Below are 27,053 nucleotides of genomic sequence, written 5' to 3' on the forward strand. Positions count from 1 at the left end.
CTAGGCACCTGATCCCACCCCTGGTGTGTCCAGGGTTCTGTGTTTGCCCAACTCTCTATTTTGTATTATTTGTGGGAGTTATGAGATTGATCACTGTTCGCTATCTTCACCTTTCATGTTAAACAATATTCAATAAATCCTACTTTTTAAGTTCATGAGGTAGATGAACTTATAGCTAATACCATACCAGATTAACCCAAGGCAAGATAGCTTAATCGATCTGTACAGTTAAAATGATAAGAACAAAAGAATTATTTAAAAAAAGAATTGTTGAAATCTTTATTGTAATTGTTTCTCCCAAATGGAAAATGGGGCAGCAGTACTGTAAATTCCTAATTATACCAAGGAATTTATTGTTGCATAATTTCACAAAATAAAATTCATTTTTGTCCCCCACCGCAACGCAGAAGGGGACATAGAAATACTGGTGTCCGTGCGTCCGTCCGTCCATCCCACTTCACTTTGTGGACGCAACTCCTCAGAAACCGCTCAATGGATTTTGTTCATATTTTGTAGGATTGTTAGTCACCATGTGTAGTTGATCATAGAATGCCGCCATTTTGATTCGACAATTTTTACAGGAGTTATGGAACTTTGTTGAATTTGTACAAGCTACACTATAGAAACACTTTGCGGATGCAACCTCTTCGAAACCCCTCAAGGGATTTTGTTCAAATTTTGTAGGATTGTTAGTCACCATATGTAGTTGATCATATTGCGCCATCATTTTGATTCGACAAATTTCACAGGAGTTACGGGACTTTTGTGCTTCAACTTTTTTTGCGGCGGTAGGGGACATGACTACGTGTAGCATTCTTGTTATTTTTGTATTGCTAAAGTACATGTAAAACTCTTGATCAGCAAAAGTTTCATGAATTTATTATCTCGCAATTTTATGTGTAGGAGTCATTTCGCGATTTTAAGTACTCACGTAAAATAAGGAATCTTCAGTATATCAATTACCTGTCAATCAGACAATCAGTGGGTGGAGCATTTGCATCATGTCTAGATCACAGGTTCAAGCCCCACTCTAACCTTGACCTCATCAAAACCTAAGATGTAAAATTACATAAATAGTGACTATATTCCTTCACTATCATCTAATCTAAGACTTAAATATCTGAAGTCTGCACTGTGAAACACTGACTGTAAAACTTTTATTTTTCAGGGTACTCGTCAGCTGTTGGCCACTTTGATAATGACAACATGGAAGGTAATAATGATAAACTCATTCACAGAACACAAGTGCTGCTATTATTGATAACATTTTAATCACATGTCTGCTTAGAAAGCTGCTTGTAAACAGTGCAATAATTGGATTGCTTGACATGCCATTTCAACTTTATTCTTTCAGATTATGTAGTTGGCATTCCCAGGGCGGAGAAACTTTTAGGAGTAGTACGTATATATATAAATGCATATTTATTTTATATCAAGATTCATTTCTTTCAAGGACTCAGAGTGTGCTTATAAATGTATACAGTGTTTTGTTAGGTATAGGTTTTTAAAGTGCACTTGATTCATGAGCAGTTTATGCAGACCTTCAAGTGTTTTTAGTGCTTTGTACTGTATGTGAATAATAGAATCAGATTAGAAATGCTGAGTGACTCAACATTTCGTAGACTTCTTAAAAATGTTAAAAGTTTACAGATTCTCCAATTCTAAAAGAATGTCAACAATTCAGGATGTTATATTTTGAAATGATACCATTGATGACCCTTCATCTAGGGGTATATGATATATATGTGTGTATTTTAAAATTAACTGCAGGCTAATTTCACTTTATTGCTAGATTAATTGTAGTTTGGCATATTGATTATGGCATATATTGGGTTTATTAAATGAAAAAAAATTTGTTTTAGGTTCAACTTTACAATCAGAATTTGCAACCTATAAAGAACATTACCGGCAAACAGGTAATAAGATATTAACATGTTAACTGAATATAACAATTAATAATTATACCCCCCGCGAACGAAGTTCAGGGGGGTATATAGGAATCACTCTGTCTGTCCGTCTGTCTGTCTGTACGTCCGTCTGTCTGTGCAGATTCGTGTCTGGGCCATAACTTCTTTGTTCTTTGACATAGGCATACCATATTTGACACATGAGTGTATCACCATGAGACGATGTGTCGGGTACCTTCATGACCTCCATATGACCTTGACCTCAAGGTCAAAATTAAAGGTTTTTACAATGGATTCGTGTCAGGGCCATGACTTCTTTGTTCTTTGACATAGGCATACCATATTTGACACAAGAGTGCATCACCATGAGATGATGTGTTGGGTACCTTCATGACCTCTATATGACCTTGAACTTTGATCTCAAGGTCAAAAATTGATTATAGGGTCTTTACATAGTCATACCATAAGACATGGGTGTATCACCATGAGACTATGTGTCATGTACATTCATGACCTCTTTATGACCTTGACCTTTGATCTCAAGGTCAAAATTATAGGTTTATACCATGAATTTGTGTTCGGACTATATCTTCCATTTTCTTCTACAAAGGCATACCATATTTTTACACTAAGGAAAGAGGTAATTTATACCTATTAACAACACCCTTTGGGAGATTGGGTTAAGCGGGGGATATTCTTAGTGAGCATTGCTCACAGTACCTCTTGTTAAGATATTAACATGTTATCGGAATATAACATGATATGAAGTAAACAAATAATTTAGAAGTAACAGATATTGATAGACTGATTTAAAAGCAATACTAAGTAAAATTGTGGCACTAAGTTAAATAAACAGCTGTAATATTGATTTAACAAGTGATATTAAGTTTAGAGCTAACACTATGAATAGGTAATACTAACAGGTAATACTATGTAGCCGCGGGTCAGTCAGGTTCAATCACCAGTGACCAGATAGCTCAGTTGATAGAGCACCTGACTAGAGATTCAGGGGGCCCTGAGTTCAAATTCTAATCTGGTCTGTTGCATATTTTCCCTTCCAGTTACATTTGATGCCATAGAACAGCCCCTGGAACTGACAAGTGAAAATGCCTGCTAGGGGATAAAGACCCTGGGTTGATGTTTTCAAGTGTTAAGATATTTAAGGAGGGAGAAATGTTGCGGTTCAATTGCTAGTGGCCAGATAGCTCAGTTGGTAGAGCACCTGACTAGAGATTCAGGGGGCCCAGGTTCGAATCTTTGTCTGGTCTGTTGCATTTTCTCCCTTCCAGTTACATTTGATGCTGTTAATCACCCCTGGAATTGCAGGTGAAAATCCTGCCAAGGGCAAACATAATCTGGGTTGTCTGTCTTCTACGATGAAGACAATTTAAGGAGGGAGGAATGTGGCAATCAAACAGGTTCGATCGCCGGTGGCCAGATAGCTCAGTTGGTAGAGCACCTGACTGGAGATTCAGGAGGGCTGAGTCTGAATTCCAGTCTGGTCCATTGCATTTTCTCCTTCCCTGTTGCAACTGATTTAACAGATAATACTAAATGAAAATCACTGTATAATACATATTGTAGAAACCCTTAACAGCTAAGGCTAAGCAAGGATGTGAGCTATAGACTACGTGGTAAATAAAATTATTGGTGCCTAATGGTATTTTCTGACAATTTTTTGTTAAAGAAAACAATATTAACATATACCCGTAATGTTCCATGATTTAATATGACAAGAGAGATAACTCTTAACTCTAGATCCTAGTTAATGACTCTTCAGTAAAAGGAAGTACTTTGTGTGTAAGGAAGTTGACTTAGCTAATGGTGAATAAAGTGCAATGTGGAAAGTGTTTCTGATTTACTTAGTGACTCTAAGCAATGTTTAACATAGAATTAATGTTTTACAGATTGGAGCTTATTTTGGTTATGCAGTAGCAGTTGAAGACTTAAATGGTGACAAGTAAGAGTTTGAATTAATCACATTAAATATATAGTGAAGACCCAGAAAATATGTCAACCAAAGATCTTTTCCAGTTTGTATAAATGTACCAATCATTCTTTTAATAATTATTTACCTTTCACAAGGGAATACTGTAAATTCCTAAATATACGTGAGGAATTTATTATGATTTATCACATAATTTCGCGAGAAACATCACTCGTGAAAAACTATTTCTCGTTTTTGTTTTTATATTGCTGAAATACATACAAAAACACTTCATCAACAGAGCACTCGCGAATTTATTTTCTCATGATTTGACGTCCATGTGTCATTTCGCGATAATAAGTACTCGCGTAAAATAAGGAATCTGCAGTAAATATTACGTACTTCACAATAAGCATGAATTCATTTCAAGCGTGTTCATTATAAGTGTGTTATAAGGGTCATTATTTTTTTCATCATGTCATTCAAGCAAAATTGATCAAGAGTTATAGCCCCTGCCTAGACTTTTTATACCTGTAAAATTCCTCCCGTTGCAACTAATTAGAGCAGAATAATAGACTGTCCTTGAATTCATTAGTATGAGTTATATTGTACAATATTCAAGTGAGGGGACAAAATTTGTAGTCTAGGACCACAGTCTTGGTTTTGAGTTGGACTTTTACATAACACATAATAAATGATGAAAAAGTGAAGATAATGAAAAGTGATCAATCTCATAACTTGTATAAGCAATACAAAATTAAGAGTTGGGCAAACACGGACCCCTGGATATACCATAGGTGGGATCAGGTGCCTACGAGGAGTAAGTATCCCCTGTCAACTTGTCACATCTGCCGTGAGCCTTGTATCTTGATCATGTAAACAGAGCAATCTGTAGTCCAAATTAGTGTGCCAAGAATGGTTTAGCAATTTTTCTGAAACATATTAGACAGCATTTGACCTAATGACAGGTTGTATTGGTAAAATAGATCATTATAACGACCATAGAATTTTACGAAATACAGACTTTTAACAAGACTGTTGAAACCCCTGTAACACCAACTTATTTGTCAGTAGCCTGCCTTGATTTAAAAACTGATCACAAGCAGACCAAAGCTCATGCGTATTGAATTCTAGTTGAGAGACATAAAAACCATATGCATGCAGGTTTTTTTTCTCTCACATTTTATACACAGTTTAGTGTATTGATGTGAAAGCTTTTAGAAACATTTGAACTTAAATGCAAAAACTGATTAGGCAGTCAGAAAGAGCATCGATCTCATTAAAGCAACAAATTAATAAAATTTGTTTATACATTTCTTCTTGCTAAGTATGCAAATATTTTAAAGTTCTTCTATTAATATACTGCCGTGGTGGTCTAGAGGTAGAGCATTCACAGGCCCACATGCGAAAGGTCAGGGTTCGAATCCTGACCACGACAGACCTAAGTCGTTAAAATGGGTAGTGACAGTTCCATCGCCAAACGCTCGCCATCAGGTGTGAATGTCACGGGTCCTCGGAGACGACCTTAAAAACAGATGTTCCGTACTCACAGTAGGTGTGGCACACTAAAGAATCCTCACTGCTCAATGGCCGTAAGTGCTGAGCATAGGCCTAGATTTGAAACCCTTCACCGGTATTGGTAACGTCTCCATATGAGTAAAAAATTCTCGAGAGGGATTATTAAACAAGATACAGTCAATCAAACTTCTATTTATAGGCTTGATGACATCATCGTGGGTGCTCCTCTCCATTCAGACAAGGATTCCTCCTCTTACGACACGGGCAGAGTTTATATATATTATCAGGATGCTAGGGTAAGTTTTGATGTTGTGATCATGATGTCATATAGACAGTATAAAGTGTCATCATTGCTTGTAATTCCTTATCATTCCTTTAAATGCCTCACAGAATCTTTTTGATAGACCAGCTTCACAGCTTCAATGCCCTGGTTGGCCCTTATGAATTTTCTAAAGAATTCAAACGTGGTAATTTTCACTCTTTGGCATATGATCAGAACATATGCATCATGAGGACAAATCTATAATTATATGACGCAATTTTCATAGAAATTTGTACAATGTTAGAAAATATGTCACTATAGTTATTTTGTCAAATTTTCAGTCAAAATTGACAGAAACACTTAAAGATACGATGTTTTTATTTTAAGTTTTGCGCATTTTATACAATATAAAGCAAGTGACGTCGCAATTTACACAACTGACACTTTATAAAATAGTGCAAACTGTTCCAAGCATAACTTACTTTCATTCCTTATTATTTGATTTAATAAATTGTGTTTGATATTATTTAAATGAATAATTCTAAAGAAAATACGAATTTTATATGACATGAACTGATATTGCCATAGCAACAAAATGGAAACAGAACAACTAAACGTATTGTGATGTCATTTCTAGGATATGTCTTATAAGGCGACTAAATAATGGCAACTTGTGTTTATAAGATTTGTGTCTAAATATGGCATTTTTCCTGACGCTAACAAGCTTATTCTTAAAAAGTAGCTGCAAATTTATAAAGTTCTTGATTTTTACTAAAAATCAAGAACTTTATAAATTTGCAGCTACTTTTTAAGAATAAGCTTGACATGTTAGCTATAATGAAAAGTGGAGTCTCTACTCCATATTTCTGATTAAAACTTGTGACAAGCAGGCACCTGTTTGAACTGAAAACATAACTTTTTTATGGAGAAAGTAAAACTCCATTCTTTGTACAATTTAGCATTGTAAACTTGTTTTCATTTTAAGTTTTACTAAGTGTGTATGTAAAGAATATTAAAACTTTTGTCGTAACAAATATTCAAGAAAAAGAAAATTAAAGCTTGTTGTTTTTTGAGAGGCATTGCATTTGTTGTGTGAGAGGTTTTGAATTTGTTGTGTAAGAAGTTTTGGATTTGTTGTGTGGGAGGCTTTGAATTTGCTATTGTATGTGATCAGGCTTTTAATTTTTATTTGAATTTGGGTGGAAACAATCAACAACAGTAATCAATACATAATGAATATATCTGAAATATCATTTACCTATAGCTGAAATATAATGTACCATTTATACCCAATGTTATTCATTTATAAAACAATTTGTCTCAGACTGATATACAATTTTTACTAATTAATTGCTGTGTTTTGATTATCATTAGGGCGGTTTTAATTCAGAAGGATCAGACTTAGTAAGTAATCATCTAGTCAGGGATTTGGTATTAGAACTGCACCATCTAATATATTTCTTTTCATGACTTGGAAGTAAAGGGACATAACCCTGTCTGGTGTTGGGATCTGTGAATAATTTTCTAGGATAAAAAAATATCAAACATGACAACTGCTATCTCTAATTGGTTGCCACATCTTGACTTCATTTTAAGCATGTCAGTAGTTTTGTTAATACCGTCCAATGTAGTTAGTTTTTTTCTTTTTGGTATGCAATTTTATCATCATCCATTTAGACAGAGTTTCAATATGTACAAATCAATATTGGTTTGAATAAAACACTTAATGTTATCCGACAAGAACAAATACAATCCTATATAAAATGGTGTGTGATTGAATTCTTAAAGTGTGAGGTAAATAATACCTGTCTGATGGTGTTTTTAGAAATCTGTGTTCTCTCTTTATCACAGGCAATTATATCACCCCTGGGTTCGAATTTACTATTAAAGAGTACTCTTTAGTAGTAAATTCGAACCCAAGCTATATAACTGCTTGTGCTCTACTTATAACACTTGCGATTGTACTCCTCCATACCATTCTTATTTACACATTCATCAAACCTAATCTTTTTAAAATGCCATATTATTTTGTATTCAAGTGATCCAGTGTCATGTTGCTTTTGATATACACCATCCATGCAGTAGAGATGTAAAACTTGATTATTGAAATATGGGTTTTAGTTGTGGTGACTGCACATTTTTAGAAAAGGCATACGTGATACTTTCTTTCCTTTGTAGTAAAGAAGGAAGTGAAGTTTTTACGACAAGACTTTATAGTGACATGCGTTCCCTCATAATGTACATCATTTGTATTTCGATCTGAAGATAACTTAATTATAGTTAACTACAACATGATCACAGGAAAAGTTTGTTGCATAAACCATATCTGAAAGGGTTAAACTAATGCAACTTTTCCATGGCAGCATGGATAATGCTTGGTAACAGGGAGGAACACCCATAGAATCTTTAGATTCACTGGCACATTCCTTCCCATCTTTATGAGATATTAGCCCCAGGCTTTTCTCCTGTTATAATCCTGGTCATGGCACCAAATATAAGAGAAAAGAAGAAATATGACAGACCAGGATGTTTTAACCTGAGCTCCATGAATCTCTGGACAGGTGCTCTACCAATAAGCACTGACTGTTGAATCTGACTGCCACAGCCATACGTGCATTTATAGGACTTGTAGCTTCACCATCACAAGAATGACCCCATATATCTTTTATTCAAAACTATATTACTGAATAGAGGATGAGAGTCAAGGTCAAGGTTTCTTATGTGTAAACAAAACATCATAGCATACAGTTACTTGTCATCAGTAATGCCTTGTAAATTTGTAATGAAAGGGGGTGGGTGTCCTAAATCTGCCACTTTAGTATTCATTTTGAGCTGACCTTGAGAAGGCACTGTTATCTGAAAAGTGTTGAATTGTTGAAAAGTACTGAATCATTGAAAAGTGTTGAATTATTGAAAAATGATGAATTGTTGAAAAGTGCTGAATCGCTGAAAAGTGTTGAATTATTGAAAAGTGCTGAATTGTTAAAAAGTGCTGAATTGTTGAAAAGTGTTGAATTAAAAGTGTTGAATTGTTGAAAAGTGTTGAATTAGAAAGTGCTGAATTGCTGAAAAGTGTTGAATTATTGAAAAGTGCTGAATTGTTGAAAAGTGCTGAATTGTTGAAAAGTGTTGAATTAGATCTACAGCTGTTACTTCTGCAGCCAGGTGTCTTGTTTATTTATGTCATCAGTAACCTAGTGACGTACACAATGGAGATCTCATGTTCGTATAGTCACAAAATTCTTACATTGTTCTCCTGTAAACAGTGCATCTGTGAATGAAAGCAAGACAGCGATTAGAAGCATTCAAAGTATAGCCTTATAAATATATGTTTTTAATGCATATACATGTATCTTTTAAAATATTTATCGTAGTCCAGATTGCTCAAAGGGTTGTATATGTGTCCTCTGAACAATAATCCCAGTAGGAAGTACCTTGCTCATCAATTCTGAATAACTTTAGTCACACCTCAGACTATTTGTTTCGTATACTAGATTATACAATAAATGGTCATTAGTTATTGGTTAGCTGAATATCACGGAGCGCATCTCGTGGGATTGTGAGGTTTTGTTTACTGTTGTCAGACTTTTTATTATGTTCATGTCACTTAATACTTAGGTTTATTAATTGTACAATTCTAGCTGTAATTTATGTCACTTAATACTTAGGTTTATTCATTGTTCAATTCTAGCTGTAATTTATGGATTATGATCTACCTGTATTAATGCAGAAGTTGATGTAAAGTTATTTTCCAGTTATATTTTAGTTATATTTTAGTTATATTCTAGTTGTAAGCTTTAATATCTATGAGGTGAATTTATGAAGGATTTGTGATGGTAAGAAAACTTCACAGCTTAGACTAACTAAATCAGTAAGTGTAAACTGTCTTCATGATATGCCCTGATTGTCTATCAGTCCTATTATAAGATCAATCATAAAGGTGAAATCTTCGTGATATGCCCTGATTGTCTATCAGTCCTGTTATAAGATCAATCATGAAGGTGAAATCTTCGTGATATGCCCCGATTGTCTATCAGTCATGTTATAAGATCAATCATGAAGGTGAAATCTTCGTGATATGCCCTGATTGTCTATCAGTCGTGTTATAAGATCAATCATGAAGGTAAAATCTTCCCATTTCTGTTCATTTTAGGAATATTTCTAGTTGTCTTTATAAGGATGATACATTGATAGTGTAAACCATTTTCACTGAATTAGCAACATTTGATTTGGTGCAGTGCTGCATTGGCATGGAATCGAGAACTGTGTTGAACATAACTTTGATAGGAAATAATGTCATATCTGAATGGAAATGCATTGTTCTTACAATGAATTATGATATTTTAGTGTTTTGAAATGTATAAATGTAGAGCAATGTTTTAATGCCTCAATTGTCCCACCTTATTGATTCTGATGTTAGTAGTGTTTTACACATATGGAAGGGATGAGTGATTCTGTAATTTATGACATACATTTAAAAAAAAATCAGTATAGTCAACATTAAAAGAAAATGTGATACCAAAACAAATAAAACATACCACAGATTTACCAGTATAATTTGTATCGATCGAAAAATTAATTTTGTTAAACAAAATGTGAAATTTATGAAAATATCTATCCAGTTGAAATATATTCTAAATTTTCAAGACCAACTATGAAATTCTAACCTGAGTTTTGCGGTATTGTCATTTTTGTTTTGGAAGCATTATCTTTAATTTCTACATTAAAGGGGGATTCTAAATTACAATAAAAAACAGGGGTCATAGTTCTTATTATTGAGCTACTAGTATGTACTGTACTGTGTGTTAAACTTGACCATTTTCTTCTACAAATTTACTTGTGATTTATTCACATAAACTAGCTTAATTACTTAGTAATATATTAGTACATGTACATGCATGTATGTCTGTTGGTGTCAACACATCATAAGCAGTACAATTCAATCATTACTTAAAATTAATATACAATCATGTCATCAAACAATATAGATCCATATATAAAATATTAATGTAGTGGAATGGAAATAAAATAAGTTGGAAGTTTAGAAAGTGATCGAGGGATATATAGATTACATTTTAAATTAAATTGGCCAAAAAGCTAAAATTTTCATACAAAATTTCGAGTTAATTAAAATAAAGGTTTTCAAGAATTGGTGTTCTCTTTGGGAAAATATATTGACCAAATTAATTAATTTACAACATTTTAATCGGTGAAATGGTTAATGCAATACCTAGAATTTTCTAAGACTACATAATATGATACTAATTCTTTGTAAAAATTTTGTCATTATAGTCTCTAAAAAGCTTTTAAAAGTGTTGGTAGCAAAATTTATATAAAAGTCTCTTTTCTGTAGTGACTTCAAATCTTGTAACTAAAGATGCATTTTTACTTTTAAAGGTTTTGATTTTTGATAATTTAAGAATTTAAGATCAGTTTGTAAAAAATGTCATGAATGATGAAAGAAAGAACTCTTATTTTATTAAACAGAGAAAATTTCGACAAAAGAAAAAGGACATCCTAGAGGGATATGAACCGAAGTCAAGGTTTGGGAGTGCTCTGACAGGACTAAGTGACATCAACCGGGATTCTTACAATGGTAAAATGCCTGCATTATTTGCCAAGGTTCTTTAGTGTTAAATTGTTATTAATTTGCAATCCTGGAAATGTGTATGGTAACGTTGCAGATTTAGCAGTTGGCGCACCTTACGGAGGAATAGAGGGGCGGGGTGTGGTGTACATCTATGTTGGTTCGATGGACGGAATCATTACGGAGGTTTCACAAATCCTGCATGGGCAAGCTCTCGGTTACTACCTCTCCACGTTCGGTTTCTCCCTCTCTGGGGGCTACGACCTGGACAAAAATGGCTACCCAGGTTAGTCAGAGGGAGTTCTTATTTGCACAATATTGGTCGTAATTTTATTTTCATGCATATACTTCTGCTCAAAAGTGTTTAGGAGTAGAAAATAACAGTACTGCATGCATATACGGAGAAACACGCTTATAGTGATATGTGCTGGGAGACAATCAGTTTTGATTGGTCAGAAAAGTAATTTATATATCCAATGTCAGTTCATTACATGTTCATATGCTTTAAAACTACAGGAAATGAAAATCACTTCGCTGTAAGCATGAATTCATTATAAGTGTGTTCTCTGTAACAGTGTTTTACTGTATTCTAACCTAGAGAGATGAAGATGGCTAGGTCACTGCCAGCTAAGGCACCATCTGATTAAATTTTATTCCCATTATAACTCGACATGTCATTAATTAAGATAATCATGCTAAATATAAATATACTTCCTGTTTTACAGATTTAGTTGTTGGAGCTTATGAATCAGATACAGCTGTTTTTGTGAAGTAAGATTTGCTTGCAATTTTTAGTAAAATTATTATATTTAATATCATACTGTGTTATATTAATCCTGAGTATTACATGAGGGCTGTTCGAAAATTTAGTCAAGCATTTTACGTTTATTTTCTGCTTTTTCCAATGTTAGTTACATGTAGATTAAAAATTTTGCAGAAACAATGTCTGTCTCACTAGAATAAACCAAGCATATATTATGATATGTAGCACAATTAATTTAAAAAAAATTCTGTTGCTAAACAGATCCAGGCCAATAGTCCGGGTGGCAGCCAGCTTACGTTTGGATCCAGATATCATTAAATTAGAGGAAAGGAACAAAAACTGTCATATTGGGGATGACACATATAAAATCCATGTCCCTTGGTAGGTGATTTCAAGGCCAATGATTTCAATGATGATGATTTCAATGATGATGATTTTAATGATGATCATTTCAATGACAGATAAGGTAGATGTTGGTTGAGTATCTTTTTATGGTGGCCTAAGATGTACACATTATTTAAAATTTTGACTCTAGTAATATCCAAAAAAAAATTCTTTAGCCGCCAAAAAACGAAGCAAGTTTTCCCAGCACTTCAAATTAAAAATCACCAGATATGAATAGCGACATGTGTACGTTTACATACAGTGTATAGAGGATATTAGTATATAGTAATCCTGATATTTTGGAATAATTATAGGTCTGATGTTTTATCAAACTTGTTTAAGAGAATGTCAGAGTGACATCTTTGTTAATTTCTTGACTTATTACATTCAAGGACAGTGTTGATTGTAGAGGGCGTGTCTTGTCAGTTTGATAGTGCAGACATGCATGTGTTTGACTTATTACATTAAAGGACAGTGTTGATTGTAGAAGGTGTGTCTTTTCAGTTTGATTGTGCGGACCTGTGTGGAATACAATGGTGAAGGAGTCAGTAATGAGCTAGGTAAGAGACCTTACAGTCATAAAAATACTACCACAACATCCCCCTATAGTCATAAAAATACTACAACATCCCCCTGTAGTCATAAAATACTACCACAACATCCCCCTATAGTCATAAAAATACTACCACAACATCCCCCTATAGTCATAAAAATACTACCACAACATCCCCCTATAGTCATAAAAATACTACTACAACATCCCCCTATAGTCATAAAAATACTACCACAACATCCCCCTATAGTCATAAAAATACTACCACAACATCCCCCTATAGTCATAAAAATACTACCACAACATCCCCCTATAGTCATAAAAATACTACCACAACATCCCCCTATAGTCATAAAATACTACAACATCCCCCTATAGTCATAAAAATACTACCACAACATCCCCCTATAGTCATAAAAATACTACCACAACATCCTCCTGTGGTAAATATTAGAGCTGTCATATTGCGCATGAACATTTCTTGTGACAAGATCTTTCCACTGGTACCAATGCAAGGTGAAGATAACGAACAGTGATCAATCTCATAACTCCTACAAGCAATACAAAATAGATAGTTGGGCAAACACGGACCCCTGGACACACCAGAGGTGGGATCAGGTGCCTAGGAGGAGTAAGCATCCCCTGTTGACCGGTCACACCCGCCGTGAGCCCCATATCCTGATCAGGTAAACAGAGTTATCCGCGGTCAAAATCAGTGTGCCAAGAACGGCTTAACAATCGGTATGAAACACGTCAGACAGCATTTGACCCAATGTGAGGTTGTATTGACGAACTAGATCGTTATAACAACCATAGAATTTGCGAAATGCTGACTTCAATCGAGACTGTTGAAATCCCTGTACCATCAACTTGTTTGTCAGTAGCTTATCTCGATTTAAAAACTGACTATACTCAGAACAAGCTCTTGCATATCGAATCAATTGAGATATATAAACACCATATGCAGGTGATAAATGGAATATTGCTACACAAATATGGGAAGTTGACGATGGAGAAGCTGAAATCATCCCGTTTGTCATACAGTTGAGTTGTCAGTTTTCCATTAATGTCTACTTTCAATAAAATATCTAAGTATGAAGCAGAAGTGGACGACTCTGTGGTGTCCTTTATTTTGAGCTCACAGGGATATATCAAGTCGACATATGAATGAAAGCTATCATTGTTAATAGACAAAACGTCATCGATATATCTAAAAGTTGAATTGAAGGTCACAGGGAGAGATTCTTTCTTCTCACGTAGAAGTTTTTTAATAAATTCTTCTTCATATGAATATAAAAACAGGTCAGCTAACAAAGGAGCACAATTCGTGCCCATGGAAATTCCAACAGACTGTTGGAAGACCTGATCACCAAAGACCACGAAGATATTGTCAACTGGTACCAAGTTATTTGTCCTTGTGACCGTGACCATCTTTGGAATTGACCATTATCGGGGGCATTTGTGTTTCACAAACGCATCTTGTTTCTTCCTGAAGTTTGCTTGATTATCGAGTGAATGCAATACTTATTGATTTTTCTGTCATAAATATATTGGTTGGAATGCAGTTAGGATTTCTTTAAATTAGTATAATGACAAGAGTTATCTGCCCTTAATGATGGGTCATATTGTGACAAGAATTGTGAAAGGGTATTTCAGATGGGTTACATTGTGTCTGTGATAGAATATTATAAATAATTACAACCAACGTCATTGCAAACTCAGTTTTGTAGTTTGACATATATAATCAGTCTGATTCAGTCATTCTCAATAAATAAAAGAGAATTAATTTACCGATGATCCCTTAAATTTGATGTGCCACCCTCTCTGATTTTCCATGGACATCGTCTTCAATTTTTGAGGAAATGTAAACCTTCCTGACTACTTTTGTCTGTAATTTAATTTTAAACTAATAACTTGTTACCTATGTTTGTAATTTGATTTCAAATAAATAGCGCATTACTTAATTTGTCTGTAATTTGATTTTAAACAAATAGGTCATTACTTTTGTCTGTAATTTGATTTCAAACAAATAGCGCATTACTTAATTTGTCTGTAATTTGATTTTAAACAAATAGCTCATTACTTTTGTCTGTAATTTGATTTTAAATAACTCATTACTTTTTCCATGTTTGGGCAGTAGTAAGTTGTATGAAATTAAGTTTTATGAACAAGTTTTATATTTTGAGAATCATTGTATGAACAGCAGATTAATGTCTAAATATTTGGACAGAATTTGACTTTTTCTGGACACTGGATGCGAGGAAAAATATTTCCAAAAGGATGTTTCAATACCAGACTCAGCAGCCGGAGGTTTCAGAACTCAGCCTTAAACTGACAAAGCAGGAGGTCTTCTGTCACGACTTCATAGTGTATATATTGGTAGGTGTCTGTTTTAAGGAGGTACTCTACATCGTCATAATGGCCGACTTTCTTTTAAAACATGGATGAAAAAAGAAATATCAGCAATATTTGTCTATTCATTAAAAAAAATTCTCACCTAGCTGAGTAGCTCAGTAGGTTAGCAAGTCAACTGCTGAACAGTAGATCGTGTGTTCGAGACCAGCAGGGGTTTTTAATTTTTTCTCAGTTTGCTTTCAACTAAAACTGTATTTTTTGACTAAATAAAGTAAATTTGAAAGTTTTCAATTTCAAAATATTGTTGTACATATCCTTCTTTATTCATCCATATAAATTTTTTCTGGTCTAGCATGCATCCTTAAGAAATGAATTTTATGATTCCTTTCTTGATGCAGGTATCATAGGAAAAATTGAACGGAAAACTTCATCAATGTGCGTAATGCATCGATGAAAGAGCTTTACGTCCAATTTTCCCTGTGATATCACAATCAAGAAAAGAATTATAAGATTAATTTCTTATGATTTAATTATCATTTAAATATTCTAAAACATGGAGTTTAAACAATAAAACATGATTTTGTTTTCAAATTCAGAAGACGTTTCAATAGTGAATACACAACATGAAGTCAAAATTAGGTTTTTCTTTGATCCAGAAATTAAACAAATTTTTTTAGCCAATCAAAATCGCCATAATTTCATCAACTTGAAGATGAATATTAAATGATATATAAATCTATGCACCAGAGTTTTTAAAAGCATAAGGAATTCTAAGTGAAGACAGGTGACCATTTTTGTGCTGTAGTTGACATTATTTATTTATTACATTTAGCAGATGATTTTATCAACTGCTCTTCTTGTATTATTTGATTTATAAAAAAATTTCTGATCAGTTGTAGTTACAAATGTGACATATATCCTTGTCAAGCCTTTTGACACAAAATCCTGAAGTTAAAGAATCTGTTTTCTATATATATATATATATTGATAAGTATGCTTGTGATTTTGCAGATAAAAAACTGCAGTTGATGAAATTTAATGAAAATTATTGGATATGTTTACAGAACAACATAAGAGACAAGTTAACTCCAATAGATGTCTCCTTCTCATATCGTCTGGTTAGTGATGACGAAGTCACAGGTCGGAAGAAACGTCAGACGGCCCAAAGGACAATACCTCCGATTCTGGACAAATACATCCCATCCACAGTCACTGTGGAGGTAGGATATCCCATTCACATCAGAGAAATATTGATGAATTACAGTTGCACTTTGGTGTCTCGAATATCATGGATATGTCGAAGTGATTAGGAAGTCCCAACCATTTATTCTTCAAGTCTATTGCTCTCAGATATTTCAAAGTTTTTTCTTGGTCATTTGAGATAACGAGGTTTGACTGTAGTAGTAAATTTTCATTGTGGATAAATAAAATGGGAAGCCCCCCAAAAATGTGCATTGTTGTCAAGGGAGGATAACTGAGTATGATTTTACAACACTTATTGAATTTTGTAGGGAAAAATTAGCAAAAATTGTGGAGATGATGAGCGTTGTATTCCTGACCTATCGGTCCTGGCTGAAAGAGTGGAACCGTAAGTGTAGTGGATCTTAGCAAGGAATATTCTGCTTCATGAAGTATGCAAGTATGAAGCAATCGCAGTTCATACCTGCATGTATTTTCATGTTAATGAAATTTATATCTTATACATGTATTTACGTTCTACTTTCATTTCTGTCGAATTTCAAGTCGTTAATAGATGTACTATATTTAACAAGATTCATACGTGCATGGTTCACAACTACATTGCATTCATGAGGAAATGGCTATAATTACAATTGGTAAAGATATTAATAACAAACAGATGTGTCGGCATGACACGAATGCCCCCGCCTATGTAGGAAATTCATCGAAGTACAGCATTGAATGTGGTATTCAGATTGTATGTTTAATACACACATTTAGTACAATGATGAACTCAACAACAATCCTTTATATGTTTTAACAGCCTTAGAATAAATACATTAATTTTTCTACGTTAAAGGGGAACAACTCCATCAAAATCAACAAACAGGAACAACAACAAAAAACTCAAACTGGGGTCTGTAACTCATCAATATACATCTGCATACAAAAAATCAGTTCAATATCTCAAGGCGTTTAGAAAAAAAGCCCGGAAAACTGGTCCCAACAGTAATTTTTCTAAGTTAAGGGACATCAATTCCATCAAAAATCAACAAACTGGAACAAAACTTAAACTTAATCTGTAACTCATCAATATACACCTGCATACAAAAAAAATCAATTCAATATCTCAAGGCGTTTTAGATAAAAGGAGGGACAGAAGCTGTAGGATGGACAAGGGTTAACTATATGCCCGACCTCTATGTGGCAGGGGCATACAAACATCGGAAATGTAATATTCATTAATGATGTAGCAAGTATTGAAGGCCGGGCTTTTATTAAGTGGGGGATTGGCTTGTTCCATACATCCCAAAAGCTCCCTATTGCTATTTGTAATTTTTAAAATAAATGTAGCAGAAGAAAGTTAGTGTACAGTAAATATTGATTGCAGCACAATATTCTTTTGTTTAAGGTTTGCCAAGCCTATAGAAGTCGGAAGTTCTAATGAAGAAATCGAGATTAGCATTACAGTGAGAAATTCTGGACCAATGGCAGAGGACTCGTACGAGACAATGCTTTATGTGGAACTACCGGAGGGAATGTTGTACAGTGGCATTACCAATACAAATGCTGTATGTTAAAAATATTCAAGTATAATATTCCAATGTTATTTATTACAATTGTTTTGATTGAACAAAAATAATGCCAAACGAGAATTTACACATCAATAAATCCCAAAAAGCTATGTATTCATACGCGCCTGAAAACAAATAACATAGTGCGGGGAAACTATTCTTTTAGAAATTGTAAATACAGTGAACAAATTGAAGTTATAAGTATCAAACATTATTTTTGAAGAATTTATCGATGTGTAAACTCGATCCAGACATTTCACTCACAATCTTAACATAAAAGTGTGCTTAGGATACATATGTAGTAATTATGGCTATACAGACCGTGGATATCGGCCTGGATAGCTCAGTGGTTAGAACACCTGACTAGTAATGCATGGGTCCCGGGTTCGATTCCCGGTACAGCCACAGATTTTCTGCTCTCTCCTATACTACATTTGGTGCCGTTGACCACCCCTGAATTTGCAGGTTGTTCTGCCAGGGGCAAAATGAACCTGGGTTAATATTGGAAGACAATTATAAAATTATAATTGATCTTAAGGAGGGAGGAATGTAGTAATTAGGGCTATACGGACCGTGGATATCGGCCTGGATAGCTCAGTGGTTAGAGCACCTGACTAGTAATGCAGGGGTCCCGGGTTCGATTCCCAGTCCAGCCAAAAATGTTCTTCTCTTTTCTTTATATACTACACATATTACCTCTGTCTCAGAGGTGCATAAATACGTGTATTGATATCATGGCAATATGTTAAGAGACACAATTTATTTATTTTTATGTTTTTGTGTGATTTTTGTAGGCAGTAGCTTTGACCTGCAATTACAGGGCCATCAACACATCTCCGTTTGTTATCTGCGACATAGGAAATCCAATGCCAGCCCGAGCCAAGGTAATTAGGTCTGCATTCCTAGGGCCCATTTTACAAAACAATTTACGACAAAGTCACAAGTCTTAAATTGTATTACACTGTTATTACTTTGAGTGAATGAAGTAAAACTATTCTGAGGCTTAATTTTCAACATTTTAAAAAAAACTATTTTGCATTTGAAGTGAATGATCTTACAATAAACTGGAAAATTCCAGTATGTAAAGTTGGTTGTAAGTCATAAGTTCTTTTGTAAAACGTGCCCCTGAACAGTTAAAATTCTCCATTCACACAGAAACTCTATGTGTTATTAGCAGTACAGGGCACAGATAAATATTGAAATTACTGTTCTTTGTGCAGGTATTAGTACGAAATATCTTAGCAGGACAGGGACAGTAAAAAAAAATTAATATTTGTGTTTATTTACTGAAACTAATTTCTTGAAATTTGTTCCAGACTTATTTCACTCTGCTGGTAACTCCTAACAATACAGATGGATTGACGGACAAGCTAGCATTCAAATTCAATGTCAACAGGTACTGATAAATGTTCTTATTCGTGATAAATCTTTAATGACAGGATTCCCTTGTTTTTGATGGAATTTCTCCAGTCCATCTAAAGTTCACTGTAACATACTTATTAGCTTTTGTGATGTTCGATTGTGAAGTACTGTAAAGTCTATACTTTAACACAGTCTTATGTTTGTACCAATTGAGCTAAGAGGTTAACACACTAACCAGGGCAAGTTAAGAAGGCCATGTATTGAACACTACCACATATATACTCATGAATTTAAATCCTCTACTGGCTCAAGAAACCTGCAGTACAGTGAAGAAGACACTTCAACCACACAATCATGTCAACACTAACATATTGTTTTTATTAAACCACAAAACTATGGGAATTTGACTGACCCACAGAAATGAATGCTGCAACAATATGACTTTGACATGACCTATGACCTTGAGTTTAGTTCAGCATGTGGCTTGGGAATGGTATAATACAAAAATTGGACTATACAATATTAACATGTTAACACAATTGTCCAAAACTCTTGTCAAGGTTACTTATCCTTCCCAAGGTCATGTATGCAATCCAGGCGCATACTAGTATATGCCCTTTAGTCTAATATCAAAGTCCAAAGTCGCATTGATTACAACAGAAGATTTATATGCCGAATCACTGAAGCAGAAAGGATTTGTTCTGTTTTAATACATTAATGCACGATATCCAGTCACATATACAGCGACGTATTTTGCAAACAAAGTTAGATTATATTGGATATAGATTTTTTTTTTACGATTTTTTTTTTTCAGTTCAAACCCAGAGAACAACACAGATATGTGGGACAATGTGTATACGATGCACATAGAGGTCAGGCAGCGTGCGTTTCTGGAGATTTCTGCGTAAGTTTCACGTCCAACTATTATAACTAAATTTTGCTAATGCCATGTAATTCTATCCTTCACAATGTGTGTATAAACATATTTTCATAAACACAATGTGCTCACACACACATACATACCATACCTGTGCAGTATCAACCAAGCTTAAGTGAAATAATAAATCCATCAATTTCTAAAAATATCTTTCAAATCAGAGTAATTGACAAACGCTTGGTTTGTGTATCGTTTTTCTCTGCCCCCCCCCCCCCCCCCCCCCCCTTCTTTTTATGAATAAGACCATACATGATGGGTATTGTTCAGTTTAATAATTTACAGAAATTTGCCTATCTAAAGGAACAGATTATTTAAGGAGGTACTCTACATCGTCATAATGGCTGACTTTCTTTTAAAACATATGGTGGAAAATATAAATATCAGCAATATTTGTCTATACATTTAAAAAATTCTCACCTAGCTGAGTAGCTCAGTAGATTAGCTTGTCAACTGCTGAACTGTAGATCGCATGTTCGAGTCTAGCAGGGGTTTTAAATTTTTTTCAGATTGCTTTCAACTAAAACTGTATTTTTTGACTAAATAAAGTAAATTTGAAAGTTTTCAATTTCAAAATATTGTTGTACATATCCTCCCACTTTTCATCCATATCAAAATTTTTCTGGTGTAGCATACCTCCTTAATATGTGGTTGATTTGCTATATTGCAGAAATTTAGCTGTTTCAACTGAGCAGGTTATCTACAACGCCACTGGTGTGAATTTGTACAAAGGCACAGGATTTGGTCCAGAAATCATTCACGAGTACAGGGTGTGTAGTTTTTTGCCAGTGAAGATTTGTTTTCTTGTTGATCGTTTATGACTAAAGGGAAGTAACTCTGAATTCATCCTGGATTCATGTCTTTTAGACAGACATAGAAGATTTAGTGATCCCAGATACATACTACCTAATTATCTTGATATAAATGATGATTGATTTAGATGTACAATTTGACAAGACAATTTATGGTCTCTGTTACAATTGCTTTAGGCTGAGAAACAGTAGAAAATAACTTCTACAGAATAGCAGCTCAGTAATTCAGTTTTCAATTTATTTATTGGCATCACCATGTTGCTTTAGGCTGAGAAACAGTACTTATTAACTTCTATGGAATAGCAGCTCAGTAATGATACTGTAACAGGAAGGGAGAGAATGCAACGGACCAGGCCGGGATTCGAACCTGGGCCCCCTGAATCTCTAGTCTGGTGCTCTACCAACTGAGCTATCTGGCCACTGGCGATCGAACCCGGCTGACCGCTACAATACTTTTAAAGTTCCAACATTGAATTACTGTACATTTCTTAATGACAAGATTATTTACACAGCCAACAAATCAGAAGTAGCTCACTTTCACTGAATGTTGAAACAGCAGATTAATCCTTAACGAGGTACTCTACATTGTCATAATCATGGCAACCTTCCTTTTAAAACATGGATAAAAATGTAAATAACAGTTATGTTACTATTTAGATAGGTGTTTTATGCACAGATGTCAATAAATTGAATTGAATTAATTCAACCATGGGAGTTAATTACAGAACATGTATGAAATCGATATTTAAATTGAATTCTTCCAATGAAAGACACCATAGCTTGTCAGTTAAAAATATTTGAATGTATGTACAATTTGATATGATTAATGTGATCAACAGATTTAATATAGTTAACAGTCAAAACTATAATTGTCCCGAGGTAGTGGCGAAGACCCGTGAAACTGTTGTCAGAGGCCGTAAATAGTTTTGATTGTTTTTCTAATAGGCATGAAATAATTGTTTTATTACCTACTCTGCCAATTGGGCAATAGTCACCAGGAAACAGTTCGTCACATGATCAGGTAATAGTACATATATGTAGGTCATGTGATGAACTGTTTCACCTCTGCTTATTTTGGGTACCTTTCTCAGCTGATTAAAGTTGGAAAACAGAAAAAAATATGTAATAACAATTTATATAGTAGATTATGTCGATAATGTCGAATATGAACCTACAGGTGAGAAATCTTGGACCAACACCAGTAAAGAGTAGTCTAGTCAACATTTACTGGCCGAGCTACGACGACCAGGGGAATCATCTTCTTAAAATAGACGAAGGGCCGCATGTGCTGTATCCCAATGGGGGTTTCTGTGAAAAACAGCTCCTGTCTCCGGAGAATTCCACGGTATGAGCTAATACAGACTTGATTTAATGCCTATTTTTACAGTCATATATGCCAAATTTGGAATTCTACCACTAACTTTTCAGAGACCTACATGTATGTATAATAATGGCCAAATTTGGAATATTCAACAGACTTGAAAATTATCAAATTGGTGAGATTTGAAATATGATTTTTTAACTCATTTGAGCTGAAGGCTCGAGTGAGCTTTCTGATAAAGTTTTTTGTGAAATGTTTTACATTTTTATCTTCTTCTCGAGAACTACACACGTCAGCCATTTTGGATAAAACATAGCACAAGAGAATATATTGGTGAAGGCAATTTGCGATTCAAGTTTGTTCAAATGATATGTTTCATTACAAGGAGATATGATTAAGAAGTACTGTAGTGAAAATAGCTGAAGAACCACCAAACCAGTACAGCTGGAACTTGTGTGAAATTTTCCTTTCATAGAAAAGATTCAGTTTTGTTCAATGCATGAGTCTTATGGGTAGGGTGGGTCCACAATAAGGGTTCAAATTTTATTGTTGGAAAACAGTTGTGTGACAAAAGTGAGTTCCATTTCAGTGACCTATCCTTGAGAGAGTCATGCCTAGTAATTTAAAAACAACATTCGTGATTATCATGTTTTAAGATATCACCAGCATTTTCTATATTTAACCCCCCCACCCCGCCCCTCCTCTTCCCCTGAAAAAAAATCCATATCAGGAAGTGCATGTATATGCATATTCAGTTAAATTATTTGCTTCAAAACATCAAAATCATTTGGGGGCCCAAAAACCTTATTTTGCCATTTTCACTTGATTTGAATCCACTTTTAGGATTTCACATACCGAGAGGGCAACAGCAAAATAAACGTTCAGCTGCAGACTAAGACTAGAAGACATACCCGACAGAAACGGGATACGTCCAACGTTAAAAACGTGGTATGTATCAGAAAACAAACGGGATATGTCCAACGTTAAAAACATGGTATGTATCAAAAAAAAAGAAACGGGATATGCCAACGTTAAAAATGTGATATGTATCAGAAATCAGAATCGGGATACGTTCAACGTTAAAAACGTGGTATGTATCAGAGAAATAGCAAGTGTCTGAAGTACTAAAGTATGCCTCTAAAAAACCAAAAGTTGTACTGATACAGACACAGTGACCGATTTCCTCAGTCTGCCTGTAATTTTATCAGATTTACACATCGAAAACCATCTCCTGAAGACTTGGTTTATATTGTAGATAACGACTAGTAAAACTTGAGTGATGGAAAATCAGGTTTTACAGGATGAATCTTTGCCAGTCACTCCACAGTAACTGTGGTATATTCTCATGTATTGAGGGAAATGTTATGTGTCCAAATCTTCTGTTTCAGGTCTGCAACAACCAGTACTGTACATTTATCAAATGTTTCTTGGGTCCAATGCCTGGCCGAATGGTGGATTCTAGAGACGCGGCTGTCATACAAATCAAGGCTCACATTTGGACCAACACTCTTGTTTTAGTAAGTATTTATAGATACTCTGCAGATCTATATGATTCTTATTCATTTCCCTTTTGTAGCGTTTTAGCGCAGCTATGCCTTTGGCTAAAGTGAGCTCTCCTGGTTGAAAATTGTCTGTTTTTGCATTTTCTCATCATAAACTTTTCACATTTTTATCTCATTTTCTCTGGAACCATTGGGTCAATTTTAGGCAAACACCACACAAAGTGCCCTTGGGTAAAAGGGATTTTAATTTTGTGCAAATGAGGGTTCATGTCCTTTTCAAAGGGGAGATAATTAATAAAAAATTAATATTGAATGGGAGTCTTTGAAAAATTTCCCTTCAAGAATGACTGTGCCAGAAATGCCAATATTTAGAAGAAAGTTTTGATATATAGTTTAGATTTTAAGTTTGTTTAAACCTTGATCCTTGGATTAATAATTTCTCCAGAACCACTTAGCTAATTTTAGCTAAACTTGACACTAAATATCCTTGGGTAAATGCAAATTCAAGCTTACCAAAGGAAGAATCACACCATTATCCAAAGGGAGAAAGTGCAAGAAAGAGAAAAAAAAATATGGTGATGTTCTTCAGAACCACTTTGCCAGTTTCAACCAAACTTATCACAAAATATTTGGGTAAAGAGGATTCAGTTTTCTTCAAATGAAGGACCAGACCCTTTTCCAAGGGAGATAATAGCAAAATAGTGAATATACAGTGATGTTATTAGAAGGTCTCCATAACCACTAAGCCAATGTCGACCAAACTTAGAACAAAGACTTTTTGGGTAAAGGAATTCAAAGTAGGCAAAATTAAAACTTCTGAAATGGGGTGACATATTTTTGTATATAGTATCTGTTATTGGATAAATTTTATCTCGGTGAAGCTCTTTTGTCGTGAAATTTCGCAGGTTTTCAATGACTAAGGTATGTTTGAACCCTACAGATTTTCAGGTCCAAAGTGTACGAAAACATCCATGGTATTACTGTACATGTAAATATCAGTTTTGATGAAAGGGACACTTATGTTCCACATTTCATTTTATACATGTATACAGTTCATCAAAATGAAAAGAAAATCTGTGTTTTAATTCTGTCTTTTTATCCACTGTGATGAAATTTCTGAAGTTCAACATTTTGGAATCGAAGTGACTACATGATATACATGAATACTTCTTGTGTAATAACTAAAAGGATTGTTTGATTTTATTTACAACAGCGAGGTCTCACAGTAGATCCATTCAATCTGAAATCACAAGCCCTCGCACAAGTCCAAACCATGCCCTTTAATATTCCAGTGGATCACAACAACGAAACATTCATGGTGTCAGAGGCAGAGGTAAGCTGAGATTTAGTGGGTACTAGATACACCATTACATGTAGTGTTAAATATCCTCCTCAAGGAGTTACCTAGATAATCATTACATGTAGTGTTAAATATCCTCCTCAAGGAGTTACCTAGACACACCATTACATGTAGGTTAAATATCCTCCTCAAGGAGTTACCTAGATAATCATTACATGTAGTGTTAAATATCCTCCTCAAGGAGTTACCTAGATACACCATTACATGAAATGTTAAATATCCTCCTCAAGGAGTTACCTAGATAATCATTAATGTAGTGTTAAATATCCTCCTCAAGGAGTTACCTAGATACACCATTACATGTAATGTTAAATATCCTCCTCAAGGAGTTACCTAGATAATCATTACATGTAGTGTTAAATATCCACCTCAAGGAGTTACCTAGATAATCATTAATGCAGTGTTAAATATCCTCCTCAAGGAGTTACCTAGATACACCATTATATGTAATGTTAAATATCCTCCTCAAGGAGTTACCTAGATAACCATTACATGTAGTGTTAAATATCCTCCTCAAGGAGTTACCTAGATAATCATTACATGTAGTGTTAAATATCCACCTCAAGGAGTTACCTAGATAATCATTACATGTAGTGTTAAATATCCTCCTCAAGGAGTTACCTAGATAACCATTATATGTAGTGTTAAATATCCTCCTCAAGGTTACCTAGATAATCATTACATGTAGTGTTAAATATCCTCCTCAAGGAGTTACCTAGATACACCATTATATGTAATGTTAAATATCCTCCTCAAGGAGTTACCTAGACACACCATTACGTGTAGTGTTAAATATCCTCCTCAAGGAGGTACCTAGATAATCATTAATGTAGTGTTAAATATCCTCCTCAAGGAGTTACCTAGATAATCATTACATGTAGTGTTAAATATCCTCCTCAAGGAGTTACCTAGATAACCATTACATGTAGTGTTAAATATCCTCCTCAAGGAGTTACCTAGATAATCATTACATGAAGTGTTAAATATCCTCCTCAAGGAGTTACCTAGATACACCATTACATGTAGGTTAAATATCCTCCTCAAGGAGTTACCTAGATAATCATTACATGTAGTGTTAAATATCCACCTCAAGGAGTTACCTAGATAATCATTACATGTAGTGTTAAATATCCTCCTCAAGGAGTTACCTAGATAACCATTACATGTAGTGTTAAATATGCTCCTCAAGGAGTTACCTAGATACACCATTACATGTAGTGTTAAATATCCTCCTCAAGGAGTTACCTAGATAATCATTACATGTAGTGTTAAATATCCTCCTCAAGGAGTTACCTAGATAATTATTACATGTAGTGTTAAATATCCTCCTCAAGGAGTTACCGAGATATACCATTATATGTAGTGTTAAATATCCTCCTCAAGGAGTTACCTAGATAATCATTAATGTAGTGTTAAATATCCTCCTCAAGGAGTTACCTAGATACACCATTACATGTAGTGTTAAATATCCTCCTCAAGGAGTTACCTAGATAAATATTACATGTAGTGTTAAATATCCTCCTCAAGGAGTTACCTAGATAATTATTACATGAATTGTTAAATATCCACCTCAAGGAGTTACCTAGATACACCATTACATGTAGTGTTAAATATCCTCCTCAAGGAGTTACCTAGATACACCATTATATGTAGAGTTAAATATCATAAAGGAGTTAACTAGATACACAGTATCACCATTACACATAGTAGTATAAAATATCCTCAAGGAGATTTCCTTCAAAAGACAGAGGAA

The 27,053-nt window shown here is 34.4% G+C and overlaps 1 protein-coding gene across 8 annotated transcripts in view; it reads left to right on the forward strand.

Annotated features, from left to right (window-relative positions):
- The window catches only part of LOC125665724 (integrin alpha-8-like), a 62,098-nt gene that overhangs the window by 30,934 nt on the left and 4,111 nt on the right, over window positions 1–27,053 (forward strand). For 4 of the 8 annotated variants that reach the window (XM_048898519.2, XM_048898517.2, XM_048898518.2 and 1 more), the window contains 23 exons: window positions 1,169–1,213; window positions 1,355–1,398; window positions 1,863–1,916; window positions 3,815–3,867; window positions 5,552–5,648; window positions 6,989–7,018; window positions 11,102–11,210; window positions 11,299–11,487; window positions 11,927–11,972; window positions 12,226–12,345; window positions 12,853–12,908; window positions 15,132–15,280; window positions 16,321–16,476; window positions 16,768–16,844; window positions 17,847–18,006; window positions 18,804–18,893; window positions 19,326–19,405; window positions 20,186–20,275; window positions 20,976–21,075; window positions 22,295–22,462; window positions 23,282–23,386; window positions 23,827–23,955; window positions 25,154–25,273. In XM_048898519.2, the coding sequence (XP_048754476.2) occupies window positions 1,169–1,213; window positions 1,355–1,398; window positions 1,863–1,916; window positions 3,815–3,867; window positions 5,552–5,648; window positions 6,989–7,018; window positions 11,102–11,210; window positions 11,299–11,487; window positions 11,927–11,972; window positions 12,226–12,345; window positions 12,853–12,908; window positions 15,132–15,280; window positions 16,321–16,476; window positions 16,768–16,844; window positions 17,847–18,006; window positions 18,804–18,893; window positions 19,326–19,405; window positions 20,186–20,275; window positions 20,976–21,075; window positions 22,295–22,462; window positions 23,282–23,386; window positions 23,827–23,955; window positions 25,154–25,273 (2,267 nt within the window). The remainder of the gene's footprint in view (window positions 1–1,168; window positions 1,214–1,354; window positions 1,399–1,862; window positions 1,917–3,814; window positions 3,868–5,551; window positions 5,649–6,988; window positions 7,019–11,101; window positions 11,211–11,298; window positions 11,488–11,926; window positions 11,973–12,225; window positions 12,346–12,852; window positions 12,909–15,131; window positions 15,281–16,320; window positions 16,477–16,767; window positions 16,845–17,846; window positions 18,007–18,803; window positions 18,894–19,325; window positions 19,406–20,185; window positions 20,276–20,975; window positions 21,076–22,294; window positions 22,463–23,281; window positions 23,387–23,826; window positions 23,956–25,153; window positions 25,274–27,053) is intronic. The other 4 variants (XM_048898521.2, XM_056152427.1, XM_048898522.2 and 1 more) reach the window with 1 other exon arrangement.

The sequence above is a fragment of the Ostrea edulis genome, chromosome 10 (genome assembly GCF_947568905.1).
Source record: "Ostrea edulis chromosome 10, xbOstEdul1.1, whole genome shotgun sequence".
NCBI lineage: Eukaryota > Metazoa > Mollusca > Bivalvia > Ostreida > Ostreidae > Ostrea > Ostrea edulis.